Genomic DNA, 21,216 nt, shown 5'->3' on the forward strand with positions numbered 1-21,216 from the left:
CACCCGTTCAAAAACGAGGGAAGACGGTAACACAATGGTAGCTGTGATTGCTTCACGCAACAGCAGCAAAGCACTCCCTATAGGTTTTCCACTCAAGTACTCCTACAAGTTAGATGCAAACAAATTTCTGGAGAGGGGGATAGAGTAATACAAAACATGGCTGGGAGGTTAGGTTTAATCTTGGCTGCACACGAGGGTCTGGGTTCTGCGCACGCAGGAGTTACGGCGACAGTTTCTTTACTGAAACAACGCTATTGGTGGCCAGGGTTAACAAAGCAGACCAAAGACTTTGTCTTAAAGTGCGAAATCTGTCAACAGATAAAAGGGTCCACCATAGCACATCCAGCGCAGATACCATTATTAATATAAGACAGACCACTCGCGTGCATTTACCTAGACTACTGATGCCCCTTACAATCTGATGGGGCTTACAAGTATATCATGGTTGCAGTGGATTCCTATTCAAGATTCTTATGGGTATGGCCTCGGCGCTCGGCTGACGCTCAAACTGTTATAAAAGATTTGCGAGTCTTCATAGGGACATACGCAGTTGGCACATTACATTCTGACTGTGGCCCCCCGTTCAGCTCTAGGGCATACAAGGAAGCCATGGGAAGTCTGGGTGTAGCATTGCGGTACTCCTCTCTGTACCATTCCAAGGGAAATTCGGTTGTGGAGAGGAAAAACTAGGACTTAAAGCAATCTTTAACAGCTAGGGTATTAGGCTCGGTGGTAGTTGGGTCAATCACCTATATGGGGTCTAGTGGGCCCTTAATAACCAGCTAAGAAGCTCTCTAGGAGATGGCACTCCATACGAGGTCCTCTTTGGGACAAGAATGTGCGTACCTGATCTCGATTGTGAAGGCACAGTGGCGGATCAAAAACCATTTGACATCAATAAACGTTTGGCTGTTTTACAGGATCTAAATGAATCCAGAGCCTCCTTAAGTAACGTCGAGACAAAGAAAACCGCCACTGGGGAAGTCAAATCGGCCACGGCAAGACCTGCCCGGATCCCTAAAGTTGGGGATCTGGTCAGAGAAAAGATTGTGGTCAAGAAATAATTCGGCCATACTATCGAAAGCCTGTACCCGTCCTGGCCATTGAAGGATCAAGAACTGTACTTCTACCACCTCTTGCCGGAAAAGAAAAGAGATTTGTCTCAATCGATCTGATAAAACGGCACTATGTGGCCGATACTGAATAGTAAGCCTCGTGGGCTTCTGAGTAGCCAACATCCTCCTCTCACTACAATACAGGAAGTTCAAACAGAAAGACTAATAACATTTGAAGAGTCACCTTTACAAAGCAACGGAATCAATAACAATGCAATGGAACTAGTTCCCCTTGACACAAACTTTCCAAATCTGAATGAAAGACAAATTTCAATTCAAGCTAACAAGGATGTCTATGTCAACATGTCTCACCAAGAGCAATCAACAAGTTCAACAAAATATCTAGGCATTAACATTACCCCATACAGCGCTCAGTTCTATGAACGCAACCTTGTACCCCCGCTTAAGAGACTTAAAAGCGATGTGAAACATTGGCACTCCCTTCCTCTAACCCTGCTGGGCCGTGCGGCCCTTTTCAAAATGATGGCCCTTCAATGGTTTTTGTACGTCCCCCAAAACACACCAACCTCAGTCCCTGATTCCTACTTTAAAGCCATCGAAGCAGCAGTAAGCGACCTCCTATGGGACAGGAAACCCCCCCGCATTGCAATGAACAAACTAACCAGGAGCTGGTATGACGGTGGAATCGCACTGCCCAATGTGTGGCTGTACTACTGGGCCTCCCAACTTATAGTAGTGAACCAGTGGCTCCACGCCCCCCACACGAGGAACCAGCACTGTGTATGGACAGACACATCCTAGGCACAGATAGACTCTTGGGACCACTATACAACAAGGCCCAAACACACACATTGACAGGCCCCACTGCTCACACAACGCACACATGGTTTAAAGCACAGAAAGCGCTGGGCTGGGAAGGAAGGATTACCCAACATACACCACTCTGGGACTCCCCTAAATTGGGTATGCTCCGTAATAGTAAGGGTTTCGCCCGTTGGGACCTTATAGGGATCTCCAGAGTAGGAGAACCGTGGAAAAAGGGGGAAGTAGTGACATTTGCTCATCTACGCACAACATACCAGATGGCTGATTCGGAACAATTCCGATACCTACAAATCAAACACGCACTCACCAAACCCATTTCCCAAGGTGACGATCTCCCCGAATCATCACCACTAGAAGATCGCCTCCTAACGGACCACCTTACCAAAAAGGCGATCTCCCTCACGTACCGTAAACTGGTGAATAACCAGAAAGATCCTACACACGCCCTGAGAGAGAAGTGGAGAATGGACGTGGGAGAAATGGACGATCAGGACTGGCAGCATGCCCTAGCATCCCCCCGTGAGGTAGCGATCCCATCCAGACTGCAACTTGTGCAAATGAAAATACTATATAGAACATACTATACTAGGACAATGATTCACAAGATCGGACGGGCCGAAACACCTTTATGCTTAAGGGGTTGTGGGCAACTGGGTTAGTTTTTTCACACGCTAAGGGACTGTCCCCTCATTACAAGATACTGGGGACAAGTCATGGCTACTATCGCCAAGGTCGGCAGAGTAGAAGTTCCCCCAGAACCCGGGCGATGCCTCCTCAATATATGGGAACCTACCGATCTTAACCACGCAGCAAGAACATGGGCAACCCTGGGGATTACTCTGGCGAAACAAAATATTGCACAACACTGGGGGGCATCCACTGCCCCTCTACACCATCATTGGTGTCAAGACTTAGATAGGGCAATGGTAGCGGAGAAAATGGTATTCATCCACAGGTGTTGCCCCCGTAAATGGACACGTGTATGGGGCAGATGGAACATATTCTGAGGCAACATATGCTCCCCTCCAGCGGAGGCCTCTGACCCTGACCTAAGTGACTAATCTCTCCAACATGCTATGGGTGCACAGGGAGGCATGGACTTGATATGTGCTACTTTGATGCCACAAAGATAGGTGCACATTGCAACCTTGTATTCAATATTCAGTGTAATATTGCCTTGTCAATTGTACAATGTGAGATTGTTACTAATGTCTGATGTCAGCGAATCTGTTTTGTTCATCAATAAAACTTTTTCACAAAAAAACAAGTTCAAAAAAACCTTCTGAGCTACCAAAAATTGAGCGATTTGCGTCTGGCTATTTCATCGACTTCGATACCTTTTCCCTGGATCCAAGTGAACCTGAAACGACGCCAGCCCAAATAACTCGCAAACAATGGATCAAAGACCTTTTTAACCTTCTTAGAAAGACTTATTTAGTTTCACCTTGGCTAGAGCTTTGGATAATCACCGGTATACTATTCTTATCTGGATTGGATTAGTAATTGTTTTCCATTTAATCATCAATGGAACTTATCTTCAACAGAGCTCTGCAACGTCAAAAGTAAACTTAATTTTAAAACCTCATGTTTCATCGCATCATTAACAAAGAGACTTGTCCTTTGTGAACATTTCAGCAGTTCCTATACCGGATAGTATAGTGTGGGACAAAGTAAATTATGATATATTTGGACCGACCGAGCTTTTAAAGATTCCACATTTGTTTAAAATTTCATCGAATTATATCATTACCTCCAGTACATTTTCTGATTGGGATATTGAAACTGTTAATAATTTATTGTCTGATTTAGAACAATCTGCCGTATTTTCTAGCACTGAAATTTTAGAAGACATCAGATTTTGACAAAATGTATTGTTACCAACATTATGGTCATTTCTTGCATAAATCTTGCAAACCTAGAAATGTTTTCACATATCAGTGGGAACATTGCTCTACACCACCGAAAAGTAGTTAAAAAATGTTTGCTCAGAAGTTCTCATATTTCTCAGGGTTTAACACTTCTGACCCAACCTCATATTATTAAAGGGTTGCACCTATATCTGCACAGAAAGATAAGTCAACAAACAGGATTATTCTGCTTCATTTATTACACAACTGTCTGAACAGGGTTTCGACTTATGGATGGGCACTGTAGATTTAAAATCAATCTTGGGTTCTAGAGACTGGCAAGTCCACGGAACAGACGAGCTTTTTCGAGCATGCCTCATTCCACAGCAGATGATCTTTTTTAATGACACTGTGCAACAGACTTCCTGTCTTGGACTAGCCAAGAATAAGGACATGAACACGCCCCAAATTCCAACACCTATAAACACCGAGGGGAATTTTATGTCAGAAAGAGGGGCTAAGATGGATGAAATATTGCAATACAATAGATCAGACCCCAATTGGCAGGGATGGTTGGTTTGGCCCACAACAGACACAAACAGATGTCAGGAAAGATTCAGGGGTACAACCAAAGGGTTTAGCATCCATAGGCCAGACCCACGATATGTACAACGAGAACATCAGGGGGTAGTGACATCATATGGTGTTGGGATATTATGCCTCGAATGGCTAAAGACCTCAACACTACCCAAGGTGAAACAACACTTGTCCTTACTCACAGAGGATGGGGCCCTTCGGGATTTTTTATTAGGTCCCAGAACACCAAGACAAAAGCGTTTTTTGTATGCTGTCTATACCGAAATTTGGAAATTCTCCCAACAAGAAGCTGCAGAGAGATTAAGAGAAATAGAGTTAATTTAGAAAAGGTGTTAGCCATAGTTGACAATGGCATGACTACATTAACATCCAGGATATATTCTCTGGGCAACATTGTATCTTCTGTTATCGATGTAATAGAACAGGATTTGTCCATATTGCAAAACGGACAGTCACAGTTCTGTTCTATTATTTTTTTCAGCTGAACGCTGCAGTTATTGCGCGCCGGATATGTGCCTTTGCGTTTTATCAACAGTACGGTGGCAGAATCGCCGTCCACAGAATGGCTAATCCAAGGCCACATAACATAACCGGTCGCAACTTTCCAGTTTCAGTATTGGCTATAACAGCAACAGGGGGGCAGATATGAAAAAATGGGTAAGGAATTCATCAGGGAATCCTGGGATTTACCATACAGATTTTGATACAGGAGTGGGGATCTGGAAGTGCTTCTAAGCGGTACTAACTGCAAAAACGCTTTAAGCGGATCTCTCATATGTCAGGATATTATGCTACACAGGGCTTGTAATGGGTCTGTGGCAAACCTGTCCTGTCACCTGGCAGCCGTGATTAATCAAGTATTCAGGCTTCTCTCGAATGGGAGTTACTTGATGCTGAACGATCAAGGTTGTAGTGGGATGCTTTCGGGCATCGCATATCTAGTCACTGTGAGCTCCAGGGTTACTTGCTGTATGCAAGTATTGTTTCCATCAACATATACAGTCAGGGGGGCGCCGTTATGGCCTTCGCTAAATGGTTCTTTTATACGGTTTGATACTCTGAGCAGAATGAAAGCCATGCTTTTACAGCGAACCGTGCCCAAAACCTCCGCCCGGGAGAGTTTTGATCTCCAGACCGTAAGTCCTCGGCAGAGAAACAGTCACTTATACGTGCAAACTGCCCTTTCCATTTCACAGAAATGGTAAATCGTATCTTTAACATGTCCGATACGACGGGTATTGAACACCTATTTAAGACCGTAGGTTCAGAAATGTTAAGCACCTTTCAGAAGGTCTTCGGAGTTATACCAAACTTATATACTCTGTCTTTGGAAGCATTTTTTGAAGGCTTACGCTGATCCTGTTTCTAAGAGCAGGAATCCTGATTGTTACCTTTCTGCTATGCAATGGACCCCCAAGCCACCAAAGAAACAGCAACACCACTCCTGGAGCGCAAATACCGTGAACGCATGGTACAACATCTGGGCGCACCTCGCCTATGGGAACTGAGCGCCTCTTGGTTCGTGTCATTTAGACCAGTCTGGTTGGACTGTGTCCTACCTGTTCTCCGATGCCTGTTGTGCGGAGAAGTATGCATGTTGGACCTCTGTTTGAAACTTCCATTAGTTGCGCCACCGGACGTTGATGCTTTACTGGACCTGATAACGGCCAAGTTCTGCAGTCTCATCAGCGTATTCCTATGCTGTTGGCAGCGTTCTTAGAGCCACTACAGGTAGTTTCTGCTCCTGTTGGTATGGATACCTGCCCCTCCGCCAATACCCAGGCCTCGGATATGGCACAAGCTGCCCCGAGATCTGCTGCAGGCAGTACGGAAGATCATCTGTGCTCAATTGACCTTCTTTGTGAGGTGTTACAGAGATCGTCAAGTGCATATGCAAGCAGCAGCAATGTTGCGTTTACAAGCAAAGACACAAACATTTGGCACGTCGCACACTGCGAAGATTTGGCCTATTAACAAAATTCCAAATTGAAATCTTTTGACCTGCATGGCTTTCAGATGAATGTAGTTGTTCGGACTATATAAACAGACACTTTAGAGCCAAAGCTTGAATGCGTTTTTTTAAGGAATTCTTTTAAAGGGTTTTTTAACGCTTTTTAACTTCTCTTAAGATGTTTTTATTATTAATTGTATACAAATCTCTAGACGCCTTGGTAGTACGCTAGAATTTAGTAATGTCGTCCAGTCGGATGAGGAGTGGGTGTTGTATTTCTTAAAGGTACCCCAATATTGGTCCGGGTAACATCATAACCCTTCACCTACATTCTCTCCTATATTACATACATAACGGATTTGAGGGACGGACCTTTCACCTAGTTATAATACTACACACAGAACGTAGGGTTTTTCCCTGAACACTGGTCTCATAAATTATGCATGAGGATTTTTAGTTTCTTGGAATCACAGCAGAACCATCAACTCCTGCATAATAACTGTGTATAAAGTTCATTCCCGATGTCATCCTTAGTCCGACACTGGCACAGCAAGGTAGAACCCCTGGGGATACCTTAGGGTACATAAACATCACATATTGCTGAGATAGTCAGAGGAGATCTTCCATGCCGAAACACTGATGCAAGACGCTTAGGTTCCAGCCTGCAGACACTCCAGATCGCAGGGGTCTGAACATCCCTTGTGGGTTTGTCCAACTCGAGACCAGAAAGGGGTCCCGCAGTCTCACATCAGGTAATGGGGTTGGTTTTATCCTAGAGGGATTCTTGGCTTTACACCTACTCACATGCTAGGTACACTAGTGTACATCTAGTTAAGGTTACATCATAGGAGTACGCATTTTTACTGCTAGGTATTTTATATACTTGCCTGTGGTTATTTTAGCAAAATGGTAGAAACCTACCATCGGTTTACTCTCTTAGTGCTGCTACTCATTTATCAATGCTACTGTCTACTGGTGATTTCAGTACACTTATTTTACACTAGAATAACGACTGTTCAATAAAAGCTTATTGAAAACGTCCCAACCGTTTACTCTGTGTATCTCTCTGAGAAAAAGTGAGCACTAGTGACTGAGCGAAAAGTGAGTTACAGTTGCCACGGTCCTGAGGGATCAGGGTTGTCATGTTCGATAGTTGCCAAGAACCATTCCCTCCTTGGTAAGAGGAGGTTATAGTGGCATCGCGAGCTAGCTGGTATGCAGGTCAACATACCCGGTGGGGGTGTCTAGAATCAGTCTGGACACCAGTCCCGCAGTGTGTGTTGTCTAAACGTGCAGATCCTATATAGGTCTTATAGGAACTACATGACAGCCCCATGCCTCACGTTCTGTTGATGTTTAACACTGGCTCTAATCTTGCGTCAATGTTTTATTAAATAGAGTTTTAGATATCAACTATAGTGTTTATGACTGTGATGACTAGTTGTAAGAAACTGGCTCTATATATACTGCACCAAAGTGAGGTACAGTGTGTATAGAGTCCAAGAGTCCCCAAAGGTAGGCAGAGGTTAAAGTTAGATAGAACCTTACTCTCTAAAGTGGTAGCTTGGTCGAGCAGTAAGGCAATATCAGAGGACAGTGTTAAGCATTTGATGTACACACTCAGTCAGCAAATGAATTTACACACTCAAGAACTGAACTCTAGGCCAATAGTTGTTGTATAAAAATATATACTGTTGTTTTATTTCTCTAGAACCAAGCAAGCCTGGCACAGGTAAGCATATAAATACTTTGCAGTAATATGATGCTTTGTTTATAATACAGTTAAAAAATGCAGTAGAAATTATACTGGTTTTGGTTTACAGATAATGTAGCAGATTGCAACACTTAGCAGGTATAGTACATTGGAATGAATGGACTTTTTCAATAAATTGCAGGCAAGTTACTTTTTCGTTACTTTTTCTAACTCAGTGATGGATGCCTAGATTCAGCACTGGGACATTTCCTGGAAACAGTTGAGAAAATGCATTTTTTTTAAAATGTGGGATTTTTAAAGAATATTTTCAGATTTCAAAACTCCACACTTTTTGGAGCAGTACATTGAAATGAATAGGCTTCGACAGAAAATTGCAGGTAAGTAACTTTTACGATTCTTTTTCTAACTCAGTGCTGGACACCTAGATTCAGCACTGGGACATTTCCTGTAAACAGTTGAGAAAATGCGTTTTGGTTATTATTTAGATTTTTTTTTTTTTTTGAAAAACCTTTATTTTAGATCAGTGACACAGCTATTCAGCCGACATCCCGGAGGTACGGCAGCTTTAGAGATTCAACACATGCTTGCGTCCACATATCACTGACAGGAGAGCCAACGGTTCTATTTTGCATAAACATAAATACAACCCTAAACACAAGCAAGGCGAGAGGTACTGTAAACACCAAGAGAGGTTCCCATCAGGGGGGACGAGCCCCATAACGTCCAACAGGCACAGATCTATAGTAAGGGAAAGGAGGGAAAGGCAGAGACTCTAGAAACAATCACATATCAGCGGGAAAGTCAAAGCCGGAAAAAGACTAAGGGGAAAGTTGCTCCTCAGGCGGATCCGGGTCGGGGGGCAGGCATATGTCCCCTCTGTACTGGTTCCATGGCCCCCACACAGCGTGCCATTTCCGAGGGCGCCCCCGAGCACAATACACTGTCTTCTCCCTAAACATGCTCCAGTCCATGTTTTCCATCCACGCTGTCAATGTGGGCGGCCTATTGGAGCCCCACAGCCGAGCGATATCGCGCTTGGCTACCATGTTCCCCAGGGTCACCCACTGAGTCTGTGCCGCGTTGTGGTCAGTAGGACTCCAGACATTCAGGAGACAACATCGCGCCTCAGGCTGCATAACAATTCCTGTCACCTCCCCCATCACCTCGTGGACTTGCCTCCAGAACTCCATAATCGCACCGCATTCCCAAATAATATGGAGGAAGGTACCCACCATACCACAGCCTCTCTTACATAAGCCCTCCTCAGAGAAACCCATGTGGACCAACCTGGGCCCCGTCACGTAGACCCTATGGAGTATTTTAAGCTGCACCAGCCGCAGGCGCGCGGGGATAGCGACCTCCTTGGGAGAAGAAACTGCGTACTGCCAATCCTCATCATCTAGTTCAAGGCCGTCCCTTGTCCATTGAGCGCGCAACCCTAGGAGAAGATCCGCCCGAACATTGATAAGCTTCTTATAAATGAGCGAAATCGTGCTCTCTGGCATGTGACCATCCAGGATCCGATCCTCCAACGGAGAGGACTCGGGCACCTTCTCCCCCTCCACAAGGACTGACCGCAAGGCGTGGCGCACTTGTGCATAACGGAAGAACTCCGTGCTCCCCAGCTCGTATTCCTTCTGCAGCTCCTCGAACGACTTTATCTTACCCTTAACCAAAAGGTCTCCAACCCTGGATATGCCGATCAAATCCCATTTCTCGAACCCTTTTGTGCGCCAAAGCTTCCCCAGAATCTCGGAGTCAAACAGAGGGGTGGCAAGGGTAAGCTTACCCCTCCAGCCCAGCGAGTCCGTCGCCACCTTCCACACATGGACGGCCACTCTGGTGGGCCCCGTGAGGGTGAAGTCCGACGATTTCGAATACAACGCTCTGTGGTAATTACCCCCACGGAGCAACCAGCGGTCCATGGCGAAGCCAGGGCTCAGCGCCGGACCATAGACACCATGGTTAATCGCGCTCAACTGGGTGGCCCAGTAGTAACGTCGAATGTCTGGAAGCGCGATACCACCGTCGTACCACGGAAGCGTCAACTTAGCGACTGCGATACGCGGACGCCCGTCCCATAAGAGCGCGTGCTGGTGGCTTTCGATCTCACGGAAATAGCTGGCCGGGACCAGGTCAAGAGTATTCTGCAGGGCATAGAGGAAACGGGGAAGGGACATCATTTTAAACAGTGCAGCGCGGCCAAGGAGGGAGAGCGGCAATCGCCGCCAGCCCGCCACATCCCGCCACAGGCGCGCCAAGGGAGGGAGCAAGTTCTTCTCGTAGCGCAAGATGGGGTCGGTGGAAATATAGATCCCCAAATACAAAAAGCCCTGCTGGGCTATCTGGATCGAACAGTTACGCGGAACAGGCGGGACATCCCCACACAGGACATACAAGTGTGACTTCCCCCAATTAATGACTAGGCCCGAGTTTCTACCGAAAGATGTCAAGACGTCACAAACCACTATCAGAGATTTCTTAGGCGAGGCAAGATACAACAGAATGTCGTCAGCGTAGAGTGAAATACGGTCTTCGTGGTCAGGCGACCAACGAAGCCCACGTATATCCGGGTGCCACCGTATCCACGCCGCCAACGGCTCAAGAGCAAGGGCAAACAGCAACGGCGACAGGGGGCAACCCTGCCGGGTGCCTCTCCCGAGCCCGAAAGGTGCAGACGCCCGCCCGTTCACCACGACGCTTGCAAGAGGCCCCTCATAGAGCAGCCTCACCCACCCCACGAATCCAGGCCCGAAGCCGAATTTGGCCAGCACCGCCCACAAGTATGCCCACTCTACCGTGTCAAAGGCCATCGTGGCGTCGAGGGACGCCACAATAGCCGGCTCTCGTATCGTACCCGTCCTGGCAAGCACTCCATGGAGGCGTCTAAGGTTTAGTGCAGTGTTACGGTGCGGGATAAAGCCCGACTGATCCGGGTGGATCAAGTCGCCAAGTACCCGGACCAGGCGGTTCGCGAGAATCTTGGCAAGGATTTTCGGCTCGGCGTTGAGGAGCGAGATCGGCCGATAGGAACCACACCTATCCCGGGGCTTTCCGTCTTTATGTATTACCACAATCGTCGCCAGCCGTTGATCGAGCGGAAGAAACCCGTTCCTCCGCGCCTCCACGAACATGGCGGTCAAGTGAGGAGCAAACTTATCCGGACAAAGCTTGTACAGCTCTATCGGCAGACCATTTGGGCCCGAAGCCTTGCCGGAGCGCAACGCACGGATAGCACCTGCCACTTCGTCTACAGTGATATCACCATCGAGGTCCTCCCTGTCAATGGCGGAAAGGCAGGGCAGAGCGATGTCACGCAGAAGATCACACGAGTCCTCAGTCGGACTGTCCGAGACCGAGGCGTATACCGTACGAAAATAGTCTGAGAAACACCGGACTATACCGTCGGGATCAGTGACAACCTCTCCCCCATCCGTCAACAACTCCGGCACCACACGATTAACACGCTCCTTTTTGTCCAGCCATGCAAGCAATTTCCCGGCCTTATCACCAACATCATACAACCGCCCCTGCTGCTCCCTGTGGAGGGTCTTGGCGGCATTTGTAACCAGATCCCTATACTCCAATTGCTTCAGGCTCAAATTGTGCAGCGTGGACGTCTCAACATCACCCTCCAAGGCCAACTCTAAAGCCGCTATCTCGTCCTCCACTTGTATCACCTCGGCGTCTCTCCGCCGCTTGGCGGCCACTACCAGGGACAAGGCTTCTCCTCTCAGTACAGCCTTAGAAGCCTCCCACAAGGACACCGCGGAGTCAACTGAGCCCTGATTTTCTCGAAAATAGTGGTCAACTGTCTTCAGCAACGCGCTGCGCAGCTTGGGGTCCCGAAAGTACCAGGGGTTAATGGGAGCCACCCTGCCCCCCGCCACCCGGCCTCTGTCTAGACGTGCCCACACCGGTGATCTGATATGCCCCGTGCCATGTGCCTAACCTCAGTTACCAAAGAGGCGTGTGCCGCCAGAGTGAGCAGATAATCAATCCGGGAGAGACTCCCGTGGGCCCCGGAATGGAAGGTGTATTGTCGCTGAGTGGGGTGCCGCAGCCTCCAACAATCTACCAGGCCAAAAGTATCAAGAAAGTCGGGAAGCCACTTCTGAGCCCCTCCAGTGTCTCTGGGCGGGTACCTATCTAGCATTCCAGAACCGACCGCATTGAAGTCCCCTCCCACCACTAGCATCCCTTCGGGGAGTTCCAACAAGGCCTTGCCCAGATCAGCAAACGTGGAGGCCTGCAAGGCAGGAGGGACATAAACAGAAACCAAAACCAACGTTCTGCCCTCCCACCTCCCCGACATGGCCACAAAGCGCCCCCTATCATCAGCAATGGTGGAGTCAACCTCAAATGGTAGGGAAGCTCTGACAAGTATGCCCGCACCCCTGGATCCCGAGGAAAACCCCGAGTGGGCAATGAATTTGTAGCCCTTTCTGTTAAGTGCATAACACATGTTCCCTATAAGGTGGGTCTCCTGCAAGAGGACCACATCTGGCAAGGTCCGCTTCAAAAATTGCAGGACTATCCCCCGCTTTATACGGTCCCCTAAGCCATTAACATTCCAGCTGAGTACATTTAAGCCCCTATCCCCCATCCCTGAACACAAAGAGACCTCCCCCCCCCCAGAGAACCACAATCGGACAATTCTGACAGTCATTGCTACGCCTTGCAAGAAAAACAAACAACCCCAAACAACAACCCCAACATCCTGAAACCCCCCCCCACCCTGCACCCCTGCGTCAGCTTACAAAGCCCCCCCAACTTGCAGTGTGCCTGTCGCCCTACCAGAAACAAATCTACAATAAGCACCCCAAGGGAGGAAAGAGCCCCTATCTTCCCCCCGCCGCCCTCCCATTACTGCAATAAGGTGCGAGTCACTGTCCAGGGCTGAATCGAAGCAGGCCAGCACCGAAGGTATCACTTCTGTCCATCCCGGTCGCCTTCCACCCCATCCACACTGTCCCGGTCGGGCTGTCGCCGAGGGAGTGCATCCAACCAGGCCCCTGCCATGTCCGGCGATTCGAAGAAGAAAGTCCGATCCTCATATACCACACGCAGCTTAGCGGGGAAAAGCATGGCATACTTCAGGTCCATGTCCCTAAGCCGCCGCTTCACCCCCAGGAAACTTTGCCTCTGTTTCTGCACCATCTGGGTGAAATCAGGGTAAAAGCTCACAGAGGCATTTTGAAAAGGCACCGGGCCTGTCACCCTCGATGCTTTCAGGATAGCGTCCCGATCTCGGAAGTGGAAGATCCGGGTGACAATCGGCCGCGGGGGGGCTCCCACCTTAGGCCGTCCGCCAGGCACTCTGTGAGCCCGCTCCACCGCGAAAAACCTGCCGAGGCCCTTTGGCGCAAGATGATTCACCACCAGATCCTCGACGAGGAGGTCCATGGAGAGCTCCTCCGAAGTCTCCGGGACCCCAATAATGCGCATATTATTGCGCCGGGCCCGACCTTCAAAGTCCTCGAGCCGGCGAGCTGAGAGGTCATTCGCGGTTCATAGCTTGCGGACCTCAGCCTGGAGTTCCGAGACATCGTCAGCGAGGCCAGTAGTCTTGAGGTCCAGGGACTTGACCCGCTCATTGGTTTTTCCTAGGTCCGCGCGAATCAAGTTGACGTCGACCAAAATCATGTCCACCTTGTGCGCCAGGGTCTCGAACTGTCGCCCAATCGAAGATTGCATCCCATCTATCGCCCCCTTGATATCCTGCAATGATAACTCCGAGGCTGGGGATGAATCGGCCTTCTGTGCTTCCAGCGACTGTCCCGATCCACCAGGCGACCCCTTCTGCTGAGCATAACGATCCATATTGTTGGATTGGATATAGCCTCCCCGCCTGGTAGTCTTAGACTTCGACCTGTCCGCCTCCGATTTGGTCGACATCTCGGACGGCAGGACGGTCAGTCGCAAGAGGAGGTCCCCCACTCAGGTAGAGGAGACAGGGACGACTAGGTCTTCAACAGCCAGTCAGGACCGGGTGAAGGTCTTCCAGACAACAGAGGATCTGTATGACGCACTCCCAACCCGGAGCAAACAAAGGGCGAGAAAGCGAAAGTGAAAGTGCCGCGGCATCCGTCCGTCAGTTCACACCTCCCAAGGCCGCTGTTGTTCAATTAGTGGCCGGGCATCCTGCCAACGCAAGCCCCTGGCATCCTTCGGAGGTAGGCCGCAATCTTCCGCCGTGCACAACTTCGGTCCCCGGTGGGCGATCTTGGCCCGGACACCGTCAATCGCCCCAGCTGTGACTCATCTGCAGGATTCCGTGCATGAAAATCAGGATTTAGGACAGGATGATTGCCGGAGGGCGCGAGGGTAGCGGGAGCTCAAGGCTCACGCGGCCATCTTGGTCAAGCGCTAGGCTCCTCCCCCATTATTTAGATTTTTAAGGAATATTCCAAGTTTCTCAAAACTCCACACTTCGTCGTTTTTTCGAAGAAAAATTGTCAATGTTATTCTATGGAAGAAAAACAGGTTATCGGTTTGCAGGTAAGTAAACTACTGTGGGTGTTAAGGTTCTGGGGTTAGACTCAGGGGTCCCCCAGGGTCAGTGATGCACTGTGATTGCACCCTCAGAGGCACTAGGGCGACCGGGTGCAGAGTGTTGAGGCCAAATGTTATCCTATGGAGGATAGGGGGCTTCCGGTTGGTGGCTGCTGGCTAGCAGGCCACACGGCTGTGGAAGCAAAGCTCCAACGTTTTAGCTCAGGGCAAGTTGGGGACCAAAGTAGTACCAAAGGTACACCCTTAGCGGCACTAGGGCGGCCGGGTGTAGGGAGCTGTTTTGAGGTCGGGTGCCCTGTTATTTCCAATGGAGAACCTCCGGGACAAAGAAACACTGCAGGCTCGGGGACGAGGATCTTCTGGGTGTGACCACCCCTTCGAGGGGTAAGATTGGATGTCGTGGGTTGGTTAGACAGTTGGTTTGGGCACACAAGGCCGTGGGGCGTCGGGTGCAGGGGTGCCTTGGGACGTCGGATTTTCATACCCGCTCTGGTCGCGGTAGGGGGGTCCTCTGGATTGAGGCTGCAGGCGTCGTCAGGAGGCTTGAGGCAGGTCAGGGGTCGCCAGATCTTGGGTCAGGATCGCCAGGGGGATCTCCTCGTGGTGTTGGTTCACTCGAGCTCGTGCCGGGGTCGGCGAGTGCAGAGTGTGCTGGATTCGCGGTCTCTGGCTGGCACCAGAAGCTGCAGTTTAACCACGTCCGGTGTTCTCGGGAGATAGAGTCCTGGAAGTGAAGGCAGGCAAGTCCTCTGGGGTTTGTGAGGTTGCTGGCTGCAGGACACGCCGGGATTTCGCAAAAGCAGGTTCGAGGGGAGACAGGCCTGTAGGGCTGGGGCCAAGTCAGTGGGCGTCATCCTCTTGCTCGCTCTGCACGGCTCTTCGGTCCTTCTTCTTATCTTCTTTTCTTGTGGTTTCGGATCTGAGGAGGCAAGGTTTAGGGTGCCCCCTAAATACTAAATTTAGGGGCGTTACAGGTAGGTAAAGGGCAGGGACCAATGGGTCCCTTCCCTGGGGTGGGTACACCCCCTATTCTGCCACTCTCCTGTGGGAGGGGGCAGGAGCCTGTCCCTGGTTGGCTGGGTCCCCCCATCATCAAGATGGGACCTGAGGGGTGGAGTTGGCAGAGGTGGGCACACCTCCCTTCGTCACTTGTTTTTTCCGCCGGTTCTCCCGCCCAAAGTGGGGGGTAGAACCAGTGGGGACCAGTTGCTGAAAGCCGCACATGGTCTGGAGAGTCTCACAAAGGAATGCCTTTGAAGCTTCTCCTTCGTGACCCCTGCCCGTCTCGGGGGAGGAGTGTTGGCACATCGTCCCAGGATGTGCATTGTTTCAGGCCCCCGAGAGCAGCAGGCTCTCGACCCAGGGATCCAGAAATATGTTTGGTGTTGGCAGCCTACGCATCCACTTAGTCATGTCACTGGAAGTTGGTCGAATTTCAGGGGGGCATCTTTAAGATGCCCTCCTTCGTGCATTTTACATTAAATCCCACACTGGCATCAGTGTGGTTTTAATGTGCTGAGAAGTTTGATACCAAACTTCCCAGTCTTCAGTGTTGCCATCATGGTGCTGTGGAGTTCGTAATGACAAACTCCCAGCACCATATACTCTTAATGGCAACACTGCACTTACAGGGCCCAGGAATGGACTTGGGCACTGTAGGGGTACAGGGCTCATGCACCTGTGCCCTCACCACTGGCATAGGGCACCCAGCTAGAGGGGTGACTGATGTATGCAAGGGCAGTGGTTTGTGGGCATGGCACACAGGGATGTGTGCAATGTCGACTCTTTGTTTTGTTCTGCACCAAGACACGCAGCCTGCAAAGGCAGTGTGCGAGTGTCAGGGTACGGGACCTCTATGGGCTGCACAATAAGTGCTGCAGCCCTTAGAGGCCTTCTTTGGTCACAGTGCCCTGGGTACCTGTGGTACCTTTTACCAGGGGCTGACATGTGGCCAGAGATGCCAATTGGGTTTAGGCTTCAATGCAGGTTTAGGGCACACTCAGTCAAAGTACATCAGCAATTCAGCAAAAAGTGGGGGCATACCATGCAAGAAAGAGGGCACTTTCTCACACTAGTTTGAAGCCAAACCTTTTAACTGCTCACTTCTCCAGGTCTAAGATATGAATATCAAGGTCCTTCTTGACAGAGAACGTCCTAACAATGGTACTTGTTGATGTCTTGACATTGAGAAAGAGGAGGTCATTTTCTTTCACAATGAGTGCTGAGTCATCAATCGTGATGGTGAACACACATGAGTTTTAGTTTCTTCTGTCATACATCTTGAATTTGAACAAAGATGGCAGAAGTGTGGACATAGGTGGTCCCTTTCTTTTTCTTTGATCCCTCTATGGGAGGATCAAACTTTGTCTCAGAATGCTTTCAGGGGTAGACAGAACCTTCACTAGGCTTGTATGCAGATTGTGAACCAGAAATAGCGGACACTACAAAGGCTCTGTAAGGTTCAGTACTTGCAACGTGAATTACGTATCCGTCATTCAATGTTATCCTGGACCATTTCTGGTACACTGGGCACTACACAACAGTGTGGCTATCAGAACAAAATGTGCTACACAAAGCACATGCATTTTTTCTGATTCGCTGTTACAAGAGGGGCACGTCACAACTAGCAAAGGCATAGGCTTCATGTTCCAGAATCTTAAGTGCATAGACAGGATGAAAATCAAGACATGCTCTTGTTCTCTTTGTATGGCCTATCTACCAAATTTCATTCGCTCAGAAAGCATTGAGGCTCCTATCTCTATATTGTCAGTTTTAAGATTTATGATTTAAGAGAAAGCATACATTTAAACAGACAGGTTTTGTTTTCTTTTACTTTTTTTAAAACGGTCGGATAGGTGAGACTATCCAGTGAAGTACCCTGTGAGAGGAGGATCCTAAGACTTGGGACTAAACTTTGTCATGGTTTACCCATTTTCTTCACAATGTATACCGACTTAACTCTTAAGAACAACAAAATGTGTATTTCTAACATTCACACAACAGTTAGATATGTTTTTCAGGTGCTCTCCTGAGGTGCCTAGAGATCAAAATAATTAACAATCAAATAAATAGGAAGAAAAATATCCTTGGTTTCCTGACCCCCCTTGTTAAGTATTCATGTAAAAAGCTTGATTACCCAGAAGGCATCTTGGCGTTAGCTGAGATAGCAAATGAAAAACGATCCCAAGAAAAGAGACTAACCTACAGAGAAAAGCCATGTTTCAGCACTTTCCTGAAAGCTAAGAGATTAGACATGGCTTTGATGTGTAAAGGAAGAGCATTCCAGGTTTTGGATGCTTCAAGCACAAAATGTCTACCTCCTCAATTCGCATATCTGAATCTGGGTATTGCCAGTAGTTTGGCCGAGGCTGAGCGTAAAGGTCTTCCGGGTGTATACCAGGTAAAGCTCCTCCTCAAGAAGTTAGGTGCTATCCTGTGCAGTGCTTTAAAGACAGTACACAAAGCTTTGAAAATGACCCTTTGTCTAACAGAGAGCCAATGGAGTTTTTCGATCTATTTCAAGAGCGACTGAAATGTAGGAATTCTACACAGCACCGAGGGTGCAGCATTCTGCAAAGTTTACAACCTATTAAGAACCTGCTGATGAGCATTTAGATACAACCTGTTGCAATAGTCAATCTTCGATAAAACAAGGGAAGTGACTACTGTTTTCTGAAGATGGCCAGATATAAAAGGGAGCATTTTCTTAATCATCTTATGGATGAAGAAAGCGGCCAAAGTTACAGCATTAACTTGGTCCACATAACAAAGTTTGTTATTGAGAAGAACTCCCAGATTCTTAACAGACCTAAAAGGTGAAGGACATGAGCCAAGTTCAGATGGCCACCATTCCAGTGACCAAAAAGAAGACTGAGCCCTGAACACCAACACCCCCGTCTTTGCAGAATTCTGTTTGAGGCAGTTAAAATCCATCCACTGCTCTCCTACAGTCATGGAATCTTTGCCACCAGTCCCCTGTCCTCTATTGCCAACGACACCACATTTTGCATGTAGTTGGCAAAGATGTCAATGTGAAGCCAAAAAATCGTATCAGTTCGGCCAGGGGGGTGACATAGAGGTTAAATAGTAATGGATTGATCGAAAAACCCTGTGGCTCCACACAACGGAGAGAGTAGGAAGGCAAGATGAAGTCTACCAGTCGGCCCTATTGCTCACTACCACAGAAAGGAGTTAAGCAGCTCCCAAGCTATTCCAGTCACATCGATCCTACGCAAACACTCAACCAGCAGCCCATGATTGACCGTATCTAAGGCTGCAGATAGATCATTCAGGATCAGTGCGGCTCTTCGGCCCTGATCGAGAGACAGCCTAACCTCATTAGTGGTCTTTATGAGAGCATTCTCTGGGCTGTGCCCAGCACGGAAATCGAATTATGTGACATCCAGGTGGTTATTGGAGTGAATATATTACCCCAGCTGTGTATTCAACACTTTTTCAGAAATGTTGGCAGGCAGGAAATGGGCTGAGAGATGCATTATCTTGTGATTGTGTCCTTATATTAAATTATTATTTTCCAAAACAAATTGATGGTTTTGATGGTAGTAGCATTTTCAAGTGCCTCATTACAATGAAATATACTATACATTTTCCTAGTCTTTTTAAATATCAGATAACAATATTACATACTATTCCTACTACTAACAATATCAAATAATCATGGTTTAAAATATTCTAACCAGGTTCCAAAGGAGCAGAGTGTTTGTCAAAAAACGGAGGTAATCTATTCGATATAAAATCCTTCTTCATTTCGGACGATCTCAGTTGTTGACCACTTTCAAGTCTGGCTGCAATATTTCTTAAGAGACTACTTAATCTGCCGGCAGAGTCTTCGGAATTTACTTGCTGTAAAGAAGGAAACAATGTCACTTAATACCAAAATGTAATACGGGTAGAACCCAATAAATATGCATTTTGTTGAATTTGTAGATACAATAGGAAAGATACAAAGTCTTTGCCTCCATTTTCGACCTGAGAGCTGCCCTGTTAGGGATACAATGAAGGTTTAAGGCCTCAGCAAATCTAGCTTAACAAGACTAAAACCAATCTGGGGTTGCTTGTTTCATTCTGGAGGTGGCCTAATCTTAGGTTCCCTATCGGAGGAGGACTTACCTGGTATTTTGGGATGGACAGTTCCCATGAGGAGCAGGGTCAGTGCTGATCTGCATAAGGTTGGCCTCTGTCTAGAGTTGCACAGTATACAAAATAACCTAAAAAAACAATGGGTTGGAATGCTAACCAAGGTGCAGCCCTTACCATCCTCAGGTATTTTCTATCGGACAGAGAGCAAGTGGTGACTTTTGGGGAGTTTTTTTCAGCTCGGTTCTTTCTTCTGAGCCAGGTGACTCAGGCTCCTTTTTAAGTCCCACGCTTTTCAACATATATGTAGCTCCTCTAGCCAAACTCATCCAATAATCAAAAAGTGAGATGGAGAGGTAGGAGTTTTTCCGTACTCTGCATGCAAGCTTTGGAATTCCTTGCCCTTTCATTTAAACTCTCAATCTAATCTCACAACTTTCAGGAAAACATTAAAAACGTGTTTGTCACCTCCTTCAATAAATGAGTCTTGTGTTGGTTTTTCTATGGCTTTTCTGCTTTATAAGCTCTTGCTTACTATGAAGAGCAGTGTCGGTGAGGATTTGCATAAGGAGGAACAATGTCGAGAGAGGCACAGTGGGTGAAAAAGGCTACCATTAGTGATTGCCAGTGGTTTAGACTATTTGCAAACATTCCCCTCATCCCCTTTTGTGTCTCTGGACAAAACTAACCCACGGTCCAGCCTGGCTCCCTGCCTGGGGTGACTAGATATCTGGAGATGTCAAATCTTTGGCAGGTCTGAGTGCTAAAGGCACTTAAAGATTGTGTGTTACATGCTCTGTGCATCTGAGGGACGGTGCTATGATTTAATTGAAATGTAATGCATCAGTTGGTGATAAAAACATTTACTAAAAGAAAGTTGCCATTTATCATTGTTGGTTGGATTCACAATGGCATTTGTCTACCTAGACAAATGTAGGTGCACAAATAGCTTCACTTAGCTGAAACTCACATTATTCATAAAACATTAATTCACACACAAACAGACTTGCTCCCAATGAAATTACACCACTGTGGTATACTATTAAGTGAGAACAAATCTAATTACAGAGGTGCGTTCTAGGTGTTCCAAGACACAAATGCATATCTATGTAGGTGAATTCCCAGCAAACGTACATTTTAAATTAGTCACAAGTTTTGGTGGTATTGTAAGATGGGTTTCTACACAGGAAAAAGAATTCTGATGAAGAAACACAGATTACAAGGGATAACAATTGCAAATGTAAAGATTGTTATATTTACTCACGCGCAAATGTACACATTACAGCTTGAACAGTTTAGCAGGAATAATCGTGGGATTCGTAGGTAATTCCAGAAACAATCAATCTGACATCTTCCTTCTACTTAAATGTGAGCAGCCTGATCTTCTCCTGCTCACTGAAACCTGGCTGTCCCAAGAGTCATCTCCTGATATCCTGGCGGCACTGCCCTCGGATTATTATATCACCCAGGCTAACCGCCCCCAGGGGAAAGTTGGGGGAGGAGTAGCCATTATTTCTCGCCACAACTTTAGATACAAGACTCTCTCCCCACTTGACCTGCTCCTGGTTGACAACCTGGTAATAAAACTTGAGC

At 47.7% G+C, this 21,216-nt stretch overlaps 1 protein-coding gene across 5 annotated transcripts in view; it reads right to left on the reverse strand.

The window, feature by feature from the left end:
* RIOX2 (ribosomal oxygenase 2) overlaps positions 1-21,216 on the reverse strand; it is a 766,429-nt gene that overhangs the window by 133,431 nt on the left and 611,782 nt on the right. For all 5 annotated transcript variants that reach the window (XM_085622446.1, XM_085622442.1, XM_085622444.1 and 2 more), the window contains one exon: positions 19,224-19,389. In XM_085622446.1, coding sequence (XP_085478572.1) covers positions 19,224-19,389 — 166 coding nt within the window. The remainder of the gene's footprint in view (positions 1-19,223; positions 19,390-21,216) is intronic.

Source organism: Triturus cristatus, chromosome 8 (genome assembly GCF_964204655.1).
Source record: "Triturus cristatus chromosome 8, aTriCri1.1, whole genome shotgun sequence".
Classification (NCBI taxonomy): Eukaryota; Metazoa; Chordata; class Amphibia; order Caudata; family Salamandridae; genus Triturus; species Triturus cristatus.